The sequence below is a fragment of the Miscanthus floridulus genome, chromosome 7, assembly GCF_019320115.1.
Source record: "Miscanthus floridulus cultivar M001 chromosome 7, ASM1932011v1, whole genome shotgun sequence".
NCBI lineage: Eukaryota > Viridiplantae > Streptophyta > Magnoliopsida > Poales > Poaceae > Miscanthus > Miscanthus floridulus.
This window is the reverse complement of record NC_089586.1, coordinates 3,253,385-3,274,576: the sequence shown is the minus strand read 5'-3', so window position 1 is coordinate 3,274,576 and position 21,192 is coordinate 3,253,385. Positions and strand designations below refer to the sequence as shown.

The window sequence follows — 21,192 nt, the reverse complement described above, 5'->3', positions numbered from 1 at the left end:
ACAGACAACATCCAACTTCAATTGAGTTATTGTCAGTGCTGTACAAAACTACAAGTGGTGCCACGACCGTGCGTAAGTTGAAATGAACATGAAGCAAATAAATGAACGACAAGTTGCCACATTTCAATTTCATTGGTTTATGAGTCTGTAAGTTTTTGACAACAATATTCATTCGATGTAATGAACTAAGTCCCTGAAATGTAAGGATCCCTCGAACACCTCTTGGAAACCTCGTCGTCTAGTGGAAGAAGGGGGTTGTCGTACTCCACCTCAAGAAGGGGTACAGCTGGTGCGGCGTGGGAGGGGTCATCCTGTTACAAATTAATAAAAAAGGGTTAGAGTATTCAAATTAACAATATTCAGATTAACATTATGTAGCATTGCAAAATTTGAACTACTTGTTATGCAGTACGAACACAATATGAAATCACTTGATGCCCTCATCTTCTATGCCAGCTAGCCTTGTGACCAGATTATTTGCAAACGGAGCATAGAGTCCTGCCACAGGTCTCGTTGAAGTCTCCCCCGCCGTACATGTCTTCGTCGTACCCTCTCATAGCGTCCATGTCCCCCTTGAGTCACTTCTTCTTCCTCCTACCCTTCCCTACCTTCATTAGATCTAGATGCAGCACGTAGTCATAACCATTATAAGGTGGCCACTGTGTCGGGTCAAGGTATGGCTCGAAGCTCATCTCCCAAATACTAACGGTGTTCGAACATAGATACAAGGGTGACATATATGGTAGATCATCATAGTTGTACCCGCGAACCCTACAGGCCATGATCATATGAGAGCAAGGGGCATGCATGATCTGAGGGATGTTGCAACTGCACTCTACCTTTTCAAGATCAACTCGGTAGTTTCGTCCACCATAATGTTCGCCACCCAAGCTTGTGCCACCCTTGCCACGTACACTAAAGATATGGCGGCGGGGTCCATACGGCTCGACGGTGTGCTACTTGGCCAATTCCTTGGGCTTCTTCAAATGTTCAGCTCCGGCCTTTCCAAAACACCCATGCTCTACTATATTTCTCTACGCAAGTTCCCACCTCTTCACAAAATATTCGTTGCACTTATGAAACGAGAACTCAATAATTCTAGCACAAGCAACGATCGAACTCCAGTGAATACATGGTTGAAGGACTCCGAGGAGTTAGTGGTCATGATGCCATACCTAAAACCCCCCTCGTCATATGCTAACGCCCACTGAGCCTTATGTTCCATCTGTGCCTCTAACCAGGCCTTTCCCGCTGCATTTACCATCTTGTCTAGTTCTCTCTTTGTCTCCTTGAACTGGTGCTTTGTACGTACACAACATAGAGCCTTTACCTTGTCACATACATCCTGTTTTCGCTGACGCCGCTAAAAATTAGCGGCAAAGTATCTCATGCACCATCTATGTACTAGAGGTGAGAACCCATCTATATGCTCAGCTGCAGCATTAATAAGCCTTGCGTGATGGTTCGAGATCAAACATATAGTGTGAGTTGGGCCAAGCACTTGCACACGTAGAAGCCGCATGAACCATGACCACGATTCATTGTTTTCTCCCTCTGCCAAAGCAAAAGCCATGGGTACTATCTGGTCCTCAGGATCAACAGCAGCAGCCATCATCAAGGTGCTCATGTACTTTCCTGTTAGGAAAGTGCCATCAACAAGTACGACTGGCCAACAAAACTAGAATGCATGTTCCGTTTGCGCGAATGATCAGAACACACGATAGAGGACATGCCTCAATGGGTCCCAAAAAAACATCCCCCCAGTGTCCATAAACCATTTCAAGCCAGGGTTGTAGTAATGCATTGCACAAAGGATGCGGGGCACCCTGTTGTACGTTTCCTCCCAAGTACCCCATCGAATCGCTAGAGTAATTTGCTTAGCACGCCAAGCCTTTCCGTACGTCACATCGTACCTAACGAATCTGGATATGGACTGTTGTAAAGAAGACACCGAGATGTCGTTATTATCATCAACGAGCCCCAATATACGATGGGCAAGGTAACGTGCAGTGAGTTGATGATGATTTTCCTTCCCCCTATTGTCTAAGCAAGTGTGGGGTTCGTCAACTTTAGTTATCCTCCACTTGCCATCACTCTGTCTCTTTCATGCATTTAACCTCCACAAACAACCATTCTTGCATATCACGTGGTACCTCAACTCCTAATCCGAATGAGTGACGGTGTACGGCCTATGGTGGTACACAGCATAGTCCTGAAGGAAGAGTTTCATCTTTGACATTGTGTTGAATATCATTCCCTTCCTAAGGGTTTCTTTCTCATGGTTATACAATGAATTACTACACAACTGGAGACCGGTGTCACAAACTGCCATATCAGTCATGCTGACATCCCTATAGTTCGGAACACCCATGAAAGGAACGTTCTTGAACCTTAGTTGCTCAAGCTCAGTCGCTGTGTATGGTGGTGGTGGAACATACTGTTGCGCTTCGCTAATTCTGGCCCATGAATCATAGGGGGTATCATCTGTAGCCAAATCTGTGACTAGTCTACTCTGAGCCTGGACACCATGCAAAACCTCAATTGGTACTGGTAATGGTATAGTATGAACCGGTACTTGCATGACATCGGCCGTTGTTGGTGTAGCATCTGTACCTCCTTGGTCATCATCAGAATCGTCTAAATCACTGCTAACTACATCATCGATCCTATCCTCCTCCTCCTGCTCCTCCTCTTCCTGTTTGAAATCATTCACATCAAAGTCATTGCTTATACAAGCTACTACAGTTGAATGAAACTGCTCTTGCATCAACTGACCATTCAAATCTATGTTACCCTGAGTTACTTCCCCTTCGACCCCCAATTCTTGCTCATTGCCTCCAACACCGTCAATGGACGGGCCATCCTAAACACCCTGCATCCTGTACCCATTCTCCACCACCACCTCAGCCATGGGCACATTGGAACCTTAGAGAACCCTAGTGTAGCGGAACCAGTGAGCAGGGTCACGCAAGGGCATGAGGACATAGTGTGCCCTAGTCTTCCTAGTATCAAACCTCCCCTTCAGTGTGAAATCACTGTCAAACTTTGCATTCAAATGGACACAAAGGTCGTTGAAGCTAGGAGGTTCATCAAATCATTCCAATTCTTCTTCCATATCCTCAAACATACCATCTTCTCTCCTAACACTTCCTCCATACAAAACTCTAACACAACAATCCATCTGCAAAAGCATTAAAAAAAACTTCATCATGCCGTCGAAATCATCGTACGTAATGTCCATAGTAATATTAATACATATTCTAACTATAATTGTAATAACTAATCTAATATTAACATCTATACAAGGTTAACTACAACAACTAATTAGACTAAATTCAATGTATAACTAGACTCAATAACTATACTAACTAAACTACCTATACTAACTTACTATATTACCTATACTAACTAAACTAAATAATTTTACTAACTATACTAACTATACTGTAATAATTTTACTACCTATTAGGGGAGTACCTCGCTGCAGCACGCTAGACCGGGTCGGGAGGCACGGGTGCAATCCTCGACAAGCAGCCGTCGTGCGTGGCCGGAGGGGGTGGCGCGCCGGCGTGGGGGCTCGGTGGCCGCATCGGGCGGCCGACGGCCGTGCCGTGCTCGGCGGCAGGCTGGCTGGCGCGGGCGGACGCGGCCGCAGCGGCCGGCGTGCTCGGCAGAGGGCTAGCGCGTGTGGACGCGGCGGCCAGGCGGCCTTGCTGCGCTGCTCGGGCAACAGCGGCTGCTTGGCCACTGGCGGACGCGGGCAGCGGCGGCCGGTTTTATTCGGCTCTACCGCGTCATAGATCAGGGCGTAGCAGTGCCGCGCCAAGATCGGTGGCGCGGCAGGCCCTGCCCCGTTAGCGGTCAACGACTCCGGTCGCTGCCACGTCAGTCCTCCGCCGCGCCACCATACATGGCGCGGCACAGACATATGGTCGCGCCAGGGCAATAGGCACGGCCAAAAGTGTTAGTTTAAAAAAACGATTGTGTTAGATTTCAAATTAGTTTCCAAAAAGTGTTAAAATAAAAAAAAATCTATTTTGATGGCGCTTCACGCGGCTCCAGCCTCTCCACCTTACTGTTCATGCCACTGTTCATAGAACCTATTTTCCTCTCTCCAAAGCAAACGAACTAGGAAAAAAAAATGGAACCACCAACTAGAACTCCTCGTGACAGTGTAGGAGCTGAAGCCGTTTGAAGCGCCACTAACAAGGCCTCATAGCGCACTTTAGGTGTCATAAATTAAACTTATCTAACTTTTATCAAATGTATAGATCAAATTAGCTTTATTAGATTCTCCGCGAAATGTTTCTTACCCGTGCATTTATTTGAACTATAGAGGTCTGTTTGAGTATTAATATATATTTTTTTCTAAAAGCTTGATTGAACTAAAAAAAACTTAACTTAGGATAGAGCTCATGCCTCACTTTGCGCTAATAAACCTCACTACTGCAAAAGTTCAAACCAGAATGAGTGCTTAGTTGTTACACCATGATAATACACCATGTATCTTGTAGGTCTGTTTGGTTCAACTGTAGACAAAGTTGCCTAGATGGTCGCGCTCTCCCATGCGTTTGATTTTAAGCACTTAGGGTGAGGATGGAGGCCTGGAGCTTTTTCATGTCTGGGAGGCCACTGAGGGCACCCCAATGCGCAAACTAGCACAGTTTCTTTCTCTATTAATTATCTTGCTAAGTAGGCATTTTACTGATGTGACAAATAATTTAGTGAAAAGAGAGAGAGTAAAAGTTGAAGAAACAATTTATATACAAAGAAACTTTCAGCCTGTTCGCTTGTTGGTTTCAGCCAGCCCAAACCAGCCAGTCAACAGTATTTTCCTTTCACAATAAACCAGCACCAGCCAGCCCAAACCAGCCCAGAAACCAACCAGCGAACAGGCCGTTTGTCGATGGTAGAAGAAACTACAGACACTATATTGGGACTGGCTGCTTGTTTCTTCCTGTAGTTGAATGGGGAGAGTGGATTGGATGAGACTGAGAGTAAGAAAGGGCCTCATAAAAAAAATTCCGTATTGTGAGATGTGTTTTTTATAGGTAGTTTCTTAGGCTATGAAAACTATCACCTAGTTTCTGCAATGAGACTATCCTAACACCCCGTACAACAACCTATGTTAAGGCAGAGGATTATATTAAATACATATACATGACTATTGGTAATAGAATGGGAAATAAAGATAAACAAAATAGAGAAGCGCCGTATAGCACTCAATGGCCATGAATAAACAAAATCATATTTTCGCCATTAATTATACTTCTCCGTCACAAAATAAATAACTTTGTGAAAAATTTCGGATAGATTAAGGACGCTGGCAAAAAAAAATAGATTAAGGATTTGGCAATTATTGTTTACATGCACCCGTGATTAGCTCAAGTATTAGAAGACGATGTCTCGTGTTTTTATAGAATATTCGTCCTGTTCGCTTCACTTATCAGCCTGGCTTATCAACCATGGTATAATGTTTTTTTTACAGAAATCATCGGCCGAACAGTCAGGAAGTTATTTATTTTCGTAATAAAAAAAGTTAAATGTTATAACCTCACAGACGCAGCAAAAGAAAAGTTCCGGGCGCTAATGCAGAACCCACCTGCCAGTGGCTAAGTATGAGTTCCACGGGAATCTAATAACCAAAGTTCTTTTCCCACGCAAAATGGGGAAAACAAAAGGAAAACAAAAATGGAGAGGGAATATTATAGAGGCCAAGCGCAGGCGAGCACGAGGAGATAAATGGCCCAGAGGAAAAGACGAGAGCAAATCCAAACCAACCAATCCCAATATCCGCAGGCCTCCCTCTCCACTGGACCACACCCTCGCCTCTCCCACAGGCCATAGCCACGTTCGGTGGGCCGGTAAAGAAATACTGTTGATTAATTTATGTGAAAAAAAATACTATCCTAAGCCATAGCCAAACTAACATCCTGCCAGACTCGCAAAGCCCCTCTGCCAATCTCTGCAACATCATCGATTCCAAGCGAAAAAAATACTCTGGACTTTTTTTTCAATCAGATCAGAGGATTGGTCAGATTATTCAATGTCCACTGCAGTCTCTCTGAAGAGAAGAGGCCAATCCAGCCCAGCCTTTCCACAGTTCGGAGAAATCATCCCTCAGTGCGTGAAGCAGCTTTGATTCGCCTGCGCAACTCATAGAAGAGAGCCAGGAGCTTGTTCTTGGCTGCTTGACCGATTCTTGAGCTGCTGCGGATCTCGCCAGAGGGCCAAGAGCTTGTTCTTGTGTCGGGGAATTCTTGGTCAGCCGTGCCGGATAAGGGTGAGGGTGCCATGTCAGCATCGCAGTCCTCGATGAGCGGCGCCGGGGAGCCGGGGATGCGGACGGTGGTCTGGTTCAGGCGAGACCTGCGTGTGGAGGACAACCCGGCGCTGGCGGCAGCCGCTCGGACGGCCGGGGAGGTCGTGCCGGCGTACGTGTGGGCGCCCGAGGAGGACGGGCCGTACTACCCCGGCAGGGTGTTCCGGTGGTGGCTCAGCCAAAGCCTCAAGCACCTGGACGCCTCGCTCCGCCGGCTCGGCGCCGGCCGCCTCGTCACCCGCCGCTCCAACGACGCTGTCGTCGCGCTGCTCGACCTCGTCCGCAGCACCGGCGCCACGCACCTCTTTTTCAACCACCTCTACGGTTCGATCCCTCTCACTCTGGACTGGATATTGTTACGCCTTGCTACATGTTGCAGCTGTTCTTGGCTTCTTGCTGCCACAGAGTATATGCAAATCTTCAGCTTGACTTCGTGTCCAAAATCGATTTTTATCCTGGTTTTCTAGCCTTGCTCCGTCTGGTTGAAGGGGATCCAGTCCTTCACGATCCAAATAGTAAAGCAGAGAATATATGTTTTCTTTTTAGAGAGAAAGAGGATCTTTTCATGAACAGTTTTGCTTGTATATATCTGCCATTAATGGATGTTTCATACCTTAATACCCTTACTCCACACGTAAACCAACTCCAAGTTTAGCAATTAGCATCCTGCCTTACTAACTTTGGTCGCCGTCGCCCTCTTTAATTCCAAAAAGTCCTTGCGCCCAGCAACTGGTACTCACCAAACAACCTGCATCTTTCTTCTTCGGTTGAGTTTTCTCCCAAGAACCATCATAAAAAAAAAAAAAACTTTAGCACCTTATCAACTGGGCCGGCTGACACGAACGGTCTTCCGTTGCTCACCGATTGCTGTCTCGTGCCCGCCGTGCAGACCCGCTGTCGCTGGTCCGGGACCACCGCGTGAAGGAGCAGCTGACGGCCGAGGGCATCTCTGTGCAGTCCTTCAACGCTGATCTGCTGTACGAGCCGTGGGAGGTCCTCGACGACGACGGCTGCCCCTTCACCATGTTCGCTCCATTCTGGAACAGGTGCCTGTGCATGCCGGACCCCGCCGCACCACTGCTGCCGCCCAAGAGGATCAATTCAGGTATCCAAACGCATAACCTACAGAGTTCTGATGCTCATACTCATACTCATACTCATACTCATACTCATGCTCATACTCATACTGTAGGGCACCCAGTCCTTGCAGCAGATCAATCACTGACGTGAAAAATGCTTCGTTTGTTGAGCTCCACAGGTGACTTGTCGAGGTGTCCGTGGGACGAGCTGATCTTTGAAGACGAGTCCGAGAGGGGCAGCAACGCGCTGCTTGCGCGGGCGTGGTCACAAGGGTGGCAGAATGCTGACAAGGCACTGACGGCCTTCCTCAACGGTCCGCTGATGGACTACTCCGTGAACCGCAAGAAGGCCGACAGTGCCAGCACGTCCCTGCTGTCTCCGTACCTGCACTTCGGCGAGCTCAGCGTCCGCAAGGTCTTCCACCAGGTCCGGATGAAGCAGCTGATGTGGAGCAACGACGGCAACCACGCTGGCGAGGAGAGCTGCACCCTATTCCTCCGCTCCATCGGCCTGCGGGAGTACTCGAGGTACCTCACCTTCAACCACCCCTGCAGCCACGAGAAGCCCCTTCTGTCGCACCTCAGGTTCTTCCCCTGGGTCGTCAATGAGGTGTACTTCAAGGTTTGGAGACAAGGGAGGACTGGCTACCCTCTTGTCGACGCTGGCATGAGAGAGCTCTGGGCCACCGGGTGGGTCCATGACCAGGCCTGTCCCCGTTCGCTGGTCTGAAACTTGGCTGAAACTGGCTGAAAAACACTGTTCCGGCTGAATTATTGTGAGAGAAAAACACTATTCCGGCTGAAAAAAGAAGCCGAACAAGCCATTTTTAAGACAAGCGAACGGGGCCAATGGGGCCTTGTTTAGATGCCATCCAAATTTTTTTCACTCTCTCCATCACATCAATTTTTAGCCGCTTGCATGGAGTATTAAATGTAGGTAAAAAAAATAACTAATTACACAGTTTAGTTGAAAATCACGAGATAATCTTTTGAGCCTAGTTGGTCCACGATTGGACAATATTTGCCAAATAAGACGAATGCGATACTATTCATCGGGTTCACTTTTTTTACAAAGTGAACGAGGCCTGGTTATGTGAAGCTAGTTGTATAGAACCTTGTGGTATAGGTTGCTAGGTGTCGACGAGATATGTATTATTCGTCAGATAAGAGTATTCTAGCATCAGGTTCATTTTGTATCTGGTTATTGTCTTATTGCAGTTTTTGGTGATGGGATAGTCAACATAGAGGTGTGTTCTCAGTTTGGTAGACATAGAACTTACCTGCTATCTGTGAGGACTCGAAGGGAACATCTTGGCAGTGAGATTGTGTGCCACTCTTGCCTGCTGCTACTTTGCCTCAATAAAGAAGTTACCTGAAACTTTTTCACAATGCACCGTGGTGAATTAATCAGGTGATATGAAAGACAATGGAAGTTTAAGATGACAAACGATGAGATTTACTAGAGGTAACATAAATGATTTACAAGGATTGCACATCTTATGATAAGTAGAAAAACTACCAGATATGCTACCGGAGACAACATAAATAATTAAGCAATCGCATGGCAACCCCTCCACTCTACCATAAGCTGGGACAACGAGCACATCATGCACATGATGCTTTGCCCTGGCCGAGTGGGAACCGTAGCAATCACAATTGACAAGCAAAACCATCTGAATTAGACGAGTCATTGCAGGATAAAACCAACAACTAACATAGTGCAGGAACTGCTCATAGGGCAGGTGGTAAAGCCCCAAGGGTGGGAGCTGACCGGCCAGGGTTCAATCCCTGACTCCTACAATGGCCTCCAAAGAAGGCCGGGTCAAGTGACCCTTTTCCAAAAAAAAAAAAACAACTAACATAGTGCAGATTCTCAATGAGAAGGATTGAGCACACAATAATTGGTTTTTAGTTTCTGTCACCATAAAAATATATATTCAAAAGTCACAAGTCACATAGTCTAAATAACAATCCATGGAAGATACAGTAGGTTCATCATGCTGTGCAAATATAGACAGCTGCACATGTAAATACTTCATTAATATGAAACCTCCTTCAAGAAGTTACATGCAAGCATGTCAACTGCCTGCTGAAACTGATTCCAGGCTAGTGTCCTACTAATTTAATTCTATATATAAATCAGTAGATAATTGAAATATAGCTTCACGAACAGGCAACTCTTCAAGAGTCACATCTGGCCCACTTGACGGTGCAAATTCCAGCCTTGTGGACAAGATGAGGTTAGCGTTACATCCTGCTGCTGATATTTCCCATCTCTGACAATTATGTGCATCAGTCTTTCTTCTTCCTATCAACATATGGATACTTCTGGTAGATGAATATGCTTGTTGCGACAAGTGGTAATGCCATCAGGCAGTAGAGTGATGGTGGCTTCCCATCAAACACAAATTGTAGCAGTGCAGTTACAAGGAGAGCTGAGACTATAACAAAACCCTGAAAAAGAGTCCAGTTCCCAGATGTCAATGAAAGGCATGGCTGTTTTTCATTTAATGTCAGTTTAGGCACTTGCCTTTCTAACGCCACCTGCGTAAGTTGTGACAAGACCAACAAGAATTCCACCCACGGCATTCATTAATACCGGTACCTGAGGTAAAGAATGGTGGATTAGAGACCCACATATCAATGAAGATCTTACAGCTTTTGCTTCCATCTGTGTCGGATGTTACAGATGTACTTTTCAGTCAATGCAGGACATATCAGTGCCTTCAAAAGGTTGGCATTAAAATTTGAAGCATAAAGGGAGGCAATACCTATTTCAATAATTTGGTCCTTGAGAAAAGTTAACTTGCACTAAAGACAGTGAAGCAATATCCTAGTTAGATCCTCGAAGATCAATATTTACCTACTTGGCTATTTTAGACCAGTCAAGCAACAGATGCAAACATCCATATGGAAAAGCCTAATTATCAAGGCAAATGGCAAGGGTGCAATGTCAGGATATTATCCTGTCTTAACGATGAACCATCCATAAAAAAATTGGAATGCCTAGATTAACCGCTAGCCTGCTAGACTGATGTGCTACCTTAACAATTCATTAATGTTCTAGGTTCTACATTAACAAAAAAAAAATGAAAATTGACAATTTATCTTATATAGAGTTAATTACACAAAGCAGAAGATTGGAATTGCGTACTGGAAATATTGTAACCAAGGTGTCCGGTGTTTTTCTACATTTCAGTAATAGCATGTCATTGCAAATAGAAGTAGTTTGTTACAAAGAACACTCGTCTTTTAGGTTACATTCCCGCCTGTTATATACATACATATATGAAAACACGACCGGCCAAAGGAACTACCCTACAATAACAGAAAGGAAATAAGACCCTTTGCCCCCGAGAGGATCCATTGATGGACCTCAGTCCCTACCGTTTGCAGCAAGCACTCCATGGAAGGTGACCGGTTCTGAAGACAGTCATTCCTGTGGTTACAAATTGTCCATGCACCCAGGATGACCAGCGAGTTGAAGCTCATGTGTTTCTCCTTGCATACAAGGAGCTCTGATCAACGCCACAACTCTACAAAGTTGTCCATCGGCGCAGCTGGCTGGTCTGGGAGGCTGAAGCAGCTAAAGATGCAATGGCAGGCCTCAAGGGCGAACACACAGGTTATAAGTGCAGCTCGATGGGTGTGGCATTCCTCTTCTGGTCTACCTGTCTGCAGTCAAGCACCGGTCTAAGATGGCTAGCAAGAGGAAGAGCTTGCAGCGCGCAGGTGCCCAAGATTTCCACAGCCTTTTGGCATGTTCAAAGAATGAGGAGCCGTGGAAGAATGCCCAATATGTAGAGCTCGCAGAATACTCACCAGAGAGGCTGTGGCCACCAATAGTGAACAATGAGAGGTCTGGCTGGAGGACCACCTCCACCAGGTCCCAGACATGTAGGTACTCTGCCAGGACAGAGGTTGAGTGCCCCTCTTATGTCCCTCACCCATCTGTGGTCAGGGAGGGCCTCATACACCGTGTGGCAAGCTGAGATATGTTTAGAAACCACAGCAAACAGGTTCAGCGCCAAATCAGTTAAGTGGTGGCCGTGCAACCATCTGTCTCTCCGAAACAGTGCGCTTAAGCCCTTCCTGATGGTTGCGATGACTGAGATATCGAACAGCGCCAGGGCATGCTATGTACTGATGCAGAGAAAGCCATCCATGGCTAGTCCGGCCCTGTTTTTCTTTTCAACCACAGCCACCTCATCCATAAGGCCCATCCTAGCATGGCAAGGTTGTGGATACCGAGCCATCCAAGCTCTGGCGGTCAGCAAACCCGAACCCAAGCAACCAAGAAGGGCCTCCCTTTGCATCCTTCCTCCCCTACCAAAGAGAATTCTGGCAGATTTTGTCGATTGCCTTGAGAGCCCATGGTTGGGGGGGGCCATCACTATTAGCTGGTAGATGGGGATCGATGTTAGCATGACCTTGACCAGAACCACCCGGCAGCTCTTGTCATCAGGGAGCCCTTCCATCCTGGTAGCTGGTCTGCTATCTTGTCGATGAGAGGTTGAAGATCTGCTTTGTTCATCTTGTGAATGGACAAAAATGGCAAGCCAAGGTAGGCACATTGGAATTCCTTGACCTCGCAACGAAGAACACGGTGGATAGGAGAGACCAAGCTTTTCTGTAAGTTGGCATGCACACCCAAGGCACTCCGGGAGAGGTCTAGGATGCCCTTGATCATCACCACACAACTGGTCACAGGAATGGCACGACATCATCCATGTAGAGAGACACACGAGGTATCTATTGGCATCAAGGGCTGTAACAGTCATTGCTGCTGGCCTTGTTGATGATGGGATGTCCTCTACCTTATCATCCACTCTCCCCCTGCCATAGGCCTGGTCTGTGCATGATCTCCTCGCCCGGCTCCCCATTCGCATAACCCGGGTTATTACAGAGAAGGGAAGCATACAAAGCAGATCGCACCATCCGTGGCCAAAACTGTAACCGCAGTACATACAAAAGGAATTGCCATGACACTGTCAGAAGCCTTGGAGATGGGATGTCCTCTACCTTATCATCCACTCTAGCTTCATCATGATTCTGGGCTCCTTCCGCTAGTGTAAGTGCTTGGCTGTCTGTTGAAGCAGCATAAAGTTGGATTGGGCAACACCATCTCTTGCAGTCTCAATGCCAGGTGTTTCGCCATCAGCTTAGCTACGAGCTTGGCGAAGCTATGTATAAGGCTTATTGGGTGGTAGTCTTTGACGGCAATGGCAACCACCTTCTTTGGGACTGACCAAGCGCCTCCTAGGAGGTCAGACTTGATTACTCCCCAGCAACGCTTGTAGAACCTGCCCTTTTTTGGGCCTGGCAACGTATCGGAATGGAACTCCTTGACTGTTTGCCACACCTCCGTGAAAGGCACATCAAGAGCAAGTAGGTCATGCTCCGCTAATCCTAGTGCTTCTAGGTTGATGGAGTGATCCCACAGCTGATCAGTGCCCATGGTCCCCTCAAAGTAGACATAAACCACCTGGTGTTTTCCTCCTGGTTGGTCACCATCCACCCATCGGTGATCAGTTTGGCAATAAAGTTCTTCCTCTTGTGATACCGAGAATGCAATGGAAGAAGGCCATGTTCGCATCCCCTTCCCACAGGTTCGAGATGTGTGACTGTAGCCATGTTATGGCACATCCCCCAGCGAGTGCTGCTTGAGTTTTTCGCCTCAGCCACTGCTCATCCAGGGATAAAGCCCTTGTGTCCTGGGCAATCGCTAGGCGGTGCAGGATTTCTCTCACCATGCCAGCTGCAACTTGGGCCGTGCTTGGTTCCCAGGCGAGTTCGCTTCGCCTCACCAGCATTAGCCACGAGAAGCCTACTGGGCCAGGCGAGCCAATTTGGCTCGCTTGAGCTAGCAAGGGTTACAGCTTCCAAACCTTGCTCGCACAAGCTACGAGAAAAGTTAGCTCGACATCCGTAAGCCATAATCTGCTGCTCCCGTTTCTCCATTGCTGGAGAATGGTCGGCTCGGCCGACCACTCCCTGTTGGGAGTTGGAGACTGATCGGCTCTGCCGACCAGCTCCTGTAGCTGTAGCAGTAAGGCAGTAGACCATAGTAGTAGTGGTTTACTTCAGCCATGTAGAGTGGAGATGGTTGAGCTAAGCTTTGTACCTTAGGAATAGGTAGTTGGTGTACCCTTCTACCTTAGGAGTAGGTAGTTGGTGTACTCTGTACCTTAGGAGTAGATAGTTGGTGTACTCTTGTACTCCGGTAGTAGGTATTTGGTGTACTCACCAACAACTATGTACCTGGTAGAGGTACAGCTAGAGTTGTATATACTCTATCCAAAGGCAATACAGCAAATCAGTTCAGTTTACCATATCCAGAAGCAGAGCTTTCGGCCAGCGCTGGGCTTGTGCTGTGTGTGTGAGTTGTTCTCAATATCTTCTTCTACCTCTAGCCACAGTGAGTGTGCTGGTAAGCTTACTGCTTACCAGTGCAGGGCAGCCGAGGGACTAACAACATCCAAACGCACAGCTCGGTCGGTATTTTAGCTAGGCAAGGCAGCACAGTACTGAGCCAAGAAACCAAGCATGCCCTTGATATTGCCCACTCGGCATTGACTCCAGCTCTGCAGCACTCGCTCAGGCGCTTGAATTTAATGGACGCTCAACCGGGCACAAACTATATGCTGGCTGTTCTCAAGAAGTCTTGACGGTGTCGATGAACCCATCAAGGTCAGTCCAGAAACTCTCCAAGTGGAACCAGCGTTTCATAGATGGGTTGTCGTGCAAGCCAAGGAGTAGTAGGCAGTGATCTGACAGCATTGTTGCCGCACTTTGTAAGAGACAGTTGGGGAAGATCACCTCCCAATCTGCCATGAAAAAATGCTCTGTCAAGGTGAACCAATGTCAGGGATGCAGGCCTGTTGGACCAGGTATATCTTCTCCCAATGAGAGGAACCACCTAAACCTGCCCATTGGACCAGGTATATACAGCATGCATGCTAAGGCTGTGCAGAATCCAAATGATTTAACTGCTAAATCACATAACGGCATCCAATATGTACATTTTAGCTATCCCAGTTTGATTATTTTCTGAAACTAGATTTATACAACTACAGTTAAGCAACAAATCTTTATAGTTTTTTAATGCACATAACAGACAACTTGGGTCATGTCCAGAGTTTACCCAACAGTGAAAGGGGTAAAAAAACATAGTGGAATAACAAAGAGTACTCACCACAGTCCAGAAAGTCCATTCATGGAAAAATCCATATTTCCTGATGGCCTCTCCATCTGGTGATCGATAGGTACTTGCTAACAAGCACATACTTCCAATAAATGACATCTCTATAGTCATCATGTAAGAGGTATGTTTTTTAACCTGAAGTATTAGTGAATATGTTAGTATTGACCATAAACTGCATCCTGGAAAGTAACAAGGTACGAAAGTCCAACCTGAGATGCCCACTGACACAATGAAGAAGCCAACCCAGACAGCATAGAAGCGATTGTAACTGGAATGATCCCATATAGCAAGATATAGTCAGAGCCACCACCCTTGGAACCTTTGCTACTACTCTCCCCCACACTTAAAAGAACAGCAGCACCAATTAAGAGGGCCAATGCTAAAATTTGCCTGGAAGATTGCTTTTGCCTGCACGATGTTGCAATCAAACTACTGAGTGCTGGACTTACTATTACCAGACCTTTGTCTGCGATGTTGCAAAAGGAAATCAAACTACTGAGAGCTGGTAGTTGTTTAATCAGAGAGTTAATGATGTGATATAGTGTATGGAGAAGTTTTAAATGAACATAAAAGAGTCCCAACTTTCATGTGGTAAGTGATCTGTAATAGAATATAAGCCTAGCTCTGATTACTAACATGATCTACCCAAAAATTAGCTCCAAACCAAATCATTAGAAAACAGACTAAATAGACACAAAATTGAGTACTTCCCTATTAGGCTAATTCTATATCATCCAGGCTTGAGGATGAAACTCCATGCTGGGATTTCGTTTTTCATAACACATTAACCGCTACTAGTTCTGCAAAATCCTTGAGATCTCCCCCCCCCCCCCAGACACACACACACAATCTTTATGGAAACTATGCTTATCTCTCTTGAGCTAAAAAAGCCATGGACGAGTAGGCTCATTGAATTATTAGCTTTGTGGCTGATTTTAAATATGTAGAGTTTTCATGTGGACTTCCACGTACTGAACAAATGTTGCGGGTAAACTTTAAAGCACCAGACAAAAGTTTTAAAAAGTGTTGCTTTTGCATTAGGTGATTATCTTCTGGTCTCAGGCACAATATGGAAAGGATGAAATGGCTCCATATTCAATACTAAGGAAGTTCCAACTATAATACTTGCATACATATTCTGGTAGTTATTTCTTCAAATGATCTTCAACCTGAGTATTTTTAAGAAATTGAAATGCAAAAAGTAACATACCCCAAAATAAGAAATGTGAAAAATGCTGTCCACAAAAGCTTAGTCTGGTTAAGGATTGAAAAGGTCAAGGAATCCAGATTCTTGTATGATACTTGCAGCAGACTATTCTGAAGGGCATAGATGGCAGCAGGCAGTCCAGACGCAGTTAGTGATCCAGTGAGAGTCCAGTTACTGAACTGTTTTTTCAGACTACCTTCTGCAATCAATAAAATGATTGCACAAATAACCTATACAGATGAAAAGGAAATCAGAAGCACCCAGGTGAAAAACATGTCATATTGATCATAATAAAAACTAGTACCAGACCTTTGCTGCTTCCGTTGCAAGAACTAGTGAGGTCACTATAGTATCTTGGCTGCAGTTGTAGAAACAACAAAGGGTTCAGTACATTCAAAATGGTACTTGGTTCCCTTTCATAATAAATAGCTGTGCAAAGAATGCAATTTCACAAAAAAAACAGAAAACCTTGAATCTCAAAGCCATGAATGTGCATTGCTGAAAATTTTGGTACGAACTCATGCACTTTTCATGGGTTGGTCTGATTCATCTATACCATGGTCCATCCAGTTCATCTATACCATTGTCACATAGAGGAACCTATCTGCTTGATCTTAAACAAGAAAATTTATTACCCTATCCAATTTATCAAGCAAATATCAAGTCTCAACTGACTAGAACAGTATAATATCCTAACTAGAATAAACATCGATCAAATCTTCTTCTTCTTATTGCGGAACGAGGCAGGAGCTCTGCTTAATCAATTCCTAACCAATTAAAAGGGAGCAAAGAAAAGGTATACGCCACTGTTGCAAACCTGATAAACATTCAGGCAAGAGGTGCGGATAAACATCCAGGACCTGATGCTGAGAAACGGAAGAAAAATGGAAACGTGAAACAGGGATTCTTAAGGTGCTACAAAAAGGGCGCTTCTACGTTGGTTTTAATGTCCTCCATGGTGTGGAATGCCACTTCATCCGCATTGAGTGATGAATGTTCAAAGATGCGTCCGTTTCTCTCTTTCCAAATGTTCCACATGATGTAGATTATGACCCCATTGAGCTGATGACGTGAAAGTTTTGGCGTGGCTTTGGAGGTTTCATGCCACCAACCGCTTCACACGACGGTTTGTTAAGTCATCTGACGCGACGTTCTGTGGGAGGTCCATGTAAGAATGGAGAGTACTCACACCCAAACAAAGTTTGAGAAGGGGCAGTTAAGGCAAAGGTGCAATGCCTTTCTGGATCGGTGTGGCATACAGAACTTGTGGGCTGGTGTGGCCAGCCCCTATTTGCAAGGTTGTCTGCTGTGAGAATTTTATTTTGGTGGTCTTGGCCTTCCACACAAGGTTGGGATCAAACATTCAAACGGCGAGAAGGAACCCTTGAATTGTGAAAGGTAGGCTGATTTTGAGGTGTAGGAGCCACCTCTTTTCCATCTCCAGCCGATGGTCTCGAGGTTGTTTGGCAGGAGCTCAACCTGCTGGACTTGTAACCAAAGATCAACAAATTCGGCGACATGGACCACCATAGAAATTTTGCGGCGGAGAATGTGAATCCACCTCAAACTTGAGAGTCCAATGGCGACAGAGTTGTTCTTGCGCCTAATCAGCTTGAACAAGGATGGTGCTATGTATTTGGGTGCACTTCGGTTGATCCACTTGTCTTGCCAACCCGGGCCTTGTTGTCGTCTCCAATTGAAATGGTGGCAGGTTTCAAAAAGCAGAAGGTCAGTGTCGTCGGAAGGAAGTTCAGAGCTTGCCCATGGTTTGGACTCTTCAGTCCAGTCTAACCAAAGCCACTGTAGGCGAAGTGCGCGGCTGAATTTTTCAAGGTCCAAGATGCTAAGTTTGCCCAAATTGAGGGGTGCATGCAGTGTTTCCAAGCTGCTTTTTGGCCCATTTGGAGAGGAGAAAAACCATGAGCGTGTATCTTGGAATTGATGAGAGAACCGAGTTGATCAAAGTCAGCCGGCCTTTCAAGCTAGGTAGACTTGCCCCGGTTTTGTCAATGATAGGCTGAAGATGTGCTTTGGTGAGTTTTCTTAGGCCGAGATAACGGCAAGGGAAAGACAAGAGCTGCCCTGGAAAGCGTAAAATGATTTGGTCGATGTCGACCCCCTCGCAGCTAATTGGGAGGATGGAGCTTTTTTTGTAGGAGCGTGGCCAGCCCAGAAGCCTGTCCAAAAGTGTCGAGGATGTGGCGAATGGTGTCCAATTCCGGCAGACTGGGTTGATGAAAATAGCTGCATCGTCTGCGTATAGGGAAATGTGAAGATTGAGCTCTTGTGAGCCAATGGGAGTCGGCATAACTTGTTCTGAAGCTAGCTCAATCAAGTGGTGAAGCGGATCAACCGCTAGGATAAAGAGCATCGATGAGAGGGGCCTACCTTGTCGAATTCCCTTGCCATGTGTAAAGCGTTCACTGGGGATGCCGTTGAGGAGATCCCCTGAGGTTGCTTTTCCGAAAAAGATAGAGATCCACTGCCGCCATTTTAGGCCAAACCTGAGCCTTTGGAGAAGCTCAAGGAGATAACCCCAGTAAACTGAGTCAAAGGTCTTAGATATGTCTAGCTTTAGGAAGAGGGCAGGTGTTTTACGCTTGTGTAGGCAACAGATTGTGTTCTGGACAAATACCAAATTGTCTTGGATGCAGTGCTTTTTTATGAAGGCACTTTGGCAGTTTGACACAATGCCACGGAGGTGTGGTGCCAATCTGTTTGCAAGAAGTTTGGAGAAGATTTTTGCAATGCTGCGCACAAGGCTAATGGGCGGTAATCTCCCACATGTAGGGCGTCATTTTTTCAGAAGGAGAACGATGTGCTGTATTAACCATCCTGAAGCTCCCAGGTCTCAGATTATGGAGGCAGCCAAAAGCTTTCGTGTCAGATCAATGTATCACAATCGTGAATAGCTGAAATGCTACTGCATAGGCTCCCACGCCTCCACAATGTGGATGTCTACAAGGGAGCAACTAGAATTCGCTGTTCCGATTCAAAAATTGTACATGCCTTACTGAAAGGAAATCAAATGGTCCGGGGGAAAAAATCCGAGTATGAGCGTTCTAGGGTAGAAAAGCCGTCTACTGCTGCAAGCAAAATCAACTAGGGAAGGCGCTCTGGCTGGCACGTGCGAGGGATGGGTTTACCGGACAAAGCGCTTGGAGATGAGGGGCTGGGCGCCGTACTGCAGGGTGAGGAGCGCCAGGTAGAGCGCCACCTTGCGCCGGCTCGGCGCCGCCGCTGCCGCGGCCGCCGGAGTGGACGAGGAGCCCATCCGGCCTCCGGCGCGCTCGCTCGGTTCCCGATCCAAGCAATCAAAATGCGCCCGGCGCCCGCTGTCCCTGTTTCGGGAACTTTTCCTTTCCTTGACCGAGCAGGCGAGCACGCTTTACTCGCCAAAAAAAAATCCCGTGTTTCTGGTCCTGATTTGATTTGATTTGATTTAGGGCGCGTTTAGTTTGCCCTCAAAGTTGGCGCCGCCAAAAATTTAAGGTACTGCAGCACTACAGCGTTTCGTTTGTATTTGGTAATAATTGTTCAATCGTTGGCTAATTAGGCTCAAAACGTTCGTCTCGTAAAGTACAACCAAACTGTGTAATTAGTTTTTTATTTCGTCAATATTTAGTACTCCATACATATACCGTAAATTTGATATGACAAGAAATCTTTTTTTTTATATAGTGCCAAAATTTGAATTCTGGGGTAACTCAACAAGGGCTCAGGGGACAGGGAACCAGGACAGAGACCGGACGAGCACGCCGCCGGCAAGTCGCTCCCACGTTTGCGCGGCTGGGGGCAATGGGCTCGGCTGGATCGAAGGAATTGGCTCGCGCGCAAAGGGTTGTCTGTACTCCCTCCTTCGAACTTTGATCCAAATTATATAAAAAGATATTAATGTTTCTAATACAGAATTAATATTATTAGATTAGTCATAGCATATATTTTTATAATAAATTTCTTTAAAAATATAAATATTAATATTATTTACTATAAACTTAGTTAAATTTGAGTTACTTTAACCGATGTGGATCCCATAACTTTTCTGGATAGAGATAGTAGAAATTTTGGAAAGGATTTTTAAACTGTTTTGAACACAGATATAAATAAATACTCAGATACTAGTTGTACTCTCGTCGTCCTCTTAGAGCTAAACTTGTATATATATTCACCAGAACGATTAATGGCTTAGTTTTATTCAACAATCATCGCCTATTCTAATACGTTCAAACTTTACACCATCACTTGACGCATCTTAAAAGTGTACTTTATATCATCACTTGACTCGTGTTGTTCTAACTCTTATGAGAACATGCCGTAAGTCCAGATCATAGAGGACAGGGAAGAGTGAAAGCATTGTGGGAAGTAAAAAAAGACGGATGAAAGAATCTTTTCACTCTATAATATTAGACAGATATAAATATAGATATAGATATAGATATAGATATAGATATAAATATAGATATAGATATAGATATAGATATAGATATAGATATAGATATAGATATAGATATATAAGGAGTTTGGTTGTCAAATTGCTTAATCTCCTAGCAACACATACAGTGCAGAGCCAGGATGTTACACCAGGGTATTCCATGTGAATAAATTGTGCAATAATGCATAGGATCATAAGTCTATAGGAAGGAGGAGGATTTAGTGTGGATGTGCAAGCTATTTTCTGTCTTTGTAGTTTTCTTCCATGATACAAGGCAAATATGCTAACACTTAGCATGTGTATTTGTTTAATTTATTTACCAAAGTCATGGGTATTTCAATGAATATCTAGGAATATCCCTCCCGTCGCCCCTGAACACATAGGTTAAAAAGATACGAGTGCATGTTATTGATTTTGGCTACAAATTATAAGTCATTTGCGCAAGATGGTATTTAAAAGGCACACATGGATAAGGTTTAAAAAGCAAGCATGAATAAAAATAGAGTTAAGAGCATCTACAGGAGACTCTCTATATCCTTTCTAAATGCTACGAATAGAGATTTTGATGAAAAACTACCATCCAACAGCTTCTCTAAATGGTCATCCAAATATAGTCATCTTCTATTCTGGATTTTTCGCTAGCCAAAAATAGAAGACGATAATGGCTCTCTAGAGTGCGCATGAGTTATAGAAAAATGGTGGGAGAGTAAAAAAATATAGAAAACGATTTTTATGCAAATGACTCTCCAAATGATGATTTAGAGAGTGAGATTTAGAAAGTCTTTTGGAGATGCTCTAAGTAGTCCAGATTATATCTTATAATTTAGGATAGATTTTAAACATTCAATACTTGTATCTTATAATGGAGGGAGTACAATATTCATGACTCGTTAGGTCCACAAAGCAATAGGAAAATAACAGAAAGAGTTAGTCCCTAGCACTATGGAT

The 21,192-nt window shown here is 45.2% G+C and overlaps 2 protein-coding genes across 5 annotated transcripts; one reads left to right on the top strand and one right to left on the bottom strand.

The window, feature by feature from the left end:
* The first annotated feature begins 5,807 nt into the window (after positions 1-5,807).
* Positions 5,808-19,711, top strand: LOC136466393 (cryptochrome-1-like). 4 transcript variants are annotated; one of them, XM_066464779.1, is made up of 4 exons: positions 5,808-6,646; positions 7,212-7,427; positions 7,581-7,929; positions 19,528-19,711. In XM_066464779.1, exons 1-4 carry the CDS (start codon positions 6,295-6,297, stop codon positions 19,694-19,696), a joined length of 1,086 nt encoding a protein of 361 aa, XP_066320876.1. In that variant the 5' UTR covers positions 5,808-6,294; the 3' UTR covers positions 19,697-19,711. The 4 variants fall into 4 exon arrangements, with proteins under 4 accessions (XP_066320876.1, XP_066320875.1, XP_066320877.1 ...); XM_066464780.1 differs by having other exon boundaries at positions 5,814-6,646; positions 19,494-19,613; XM_066464781.1 differs by lacking the exon at positions 19,528-19,711 and adding an exon at positions 8,620-8,768 and having other exon boundaries at positions 5,814-6,646.
* LOC136466395 (UDP-N-acetylglucosamine transporter ROCK1-like) lies at positions 9,348-19,196 on the bottom strand. The gene is made up of 7 exons (XM_066464782.1): positions 18,959-19,196; positions 16,122-16,170; positions 15,816-16,042; positions 14,815-15,013; positions 14,597-14,740; positions 9,932-10,006; positions 9,348-9,855 (listed from the first exon to the last, which is right to left on the bottom strand). Exons 1-7 carry the CDS (start codon positions 19,084-19,086, stop codon positions 9,694-9,696), a joined length of 984 nt encoding a protein of 327 aa, XP_066320879.1. The 5' UTR covers positions 19,087-19,196; the 3' UTR covers positions 9,348-9,693.
* Positions 19,712-21,192: the final 1,481 nt, after the last annotated feature.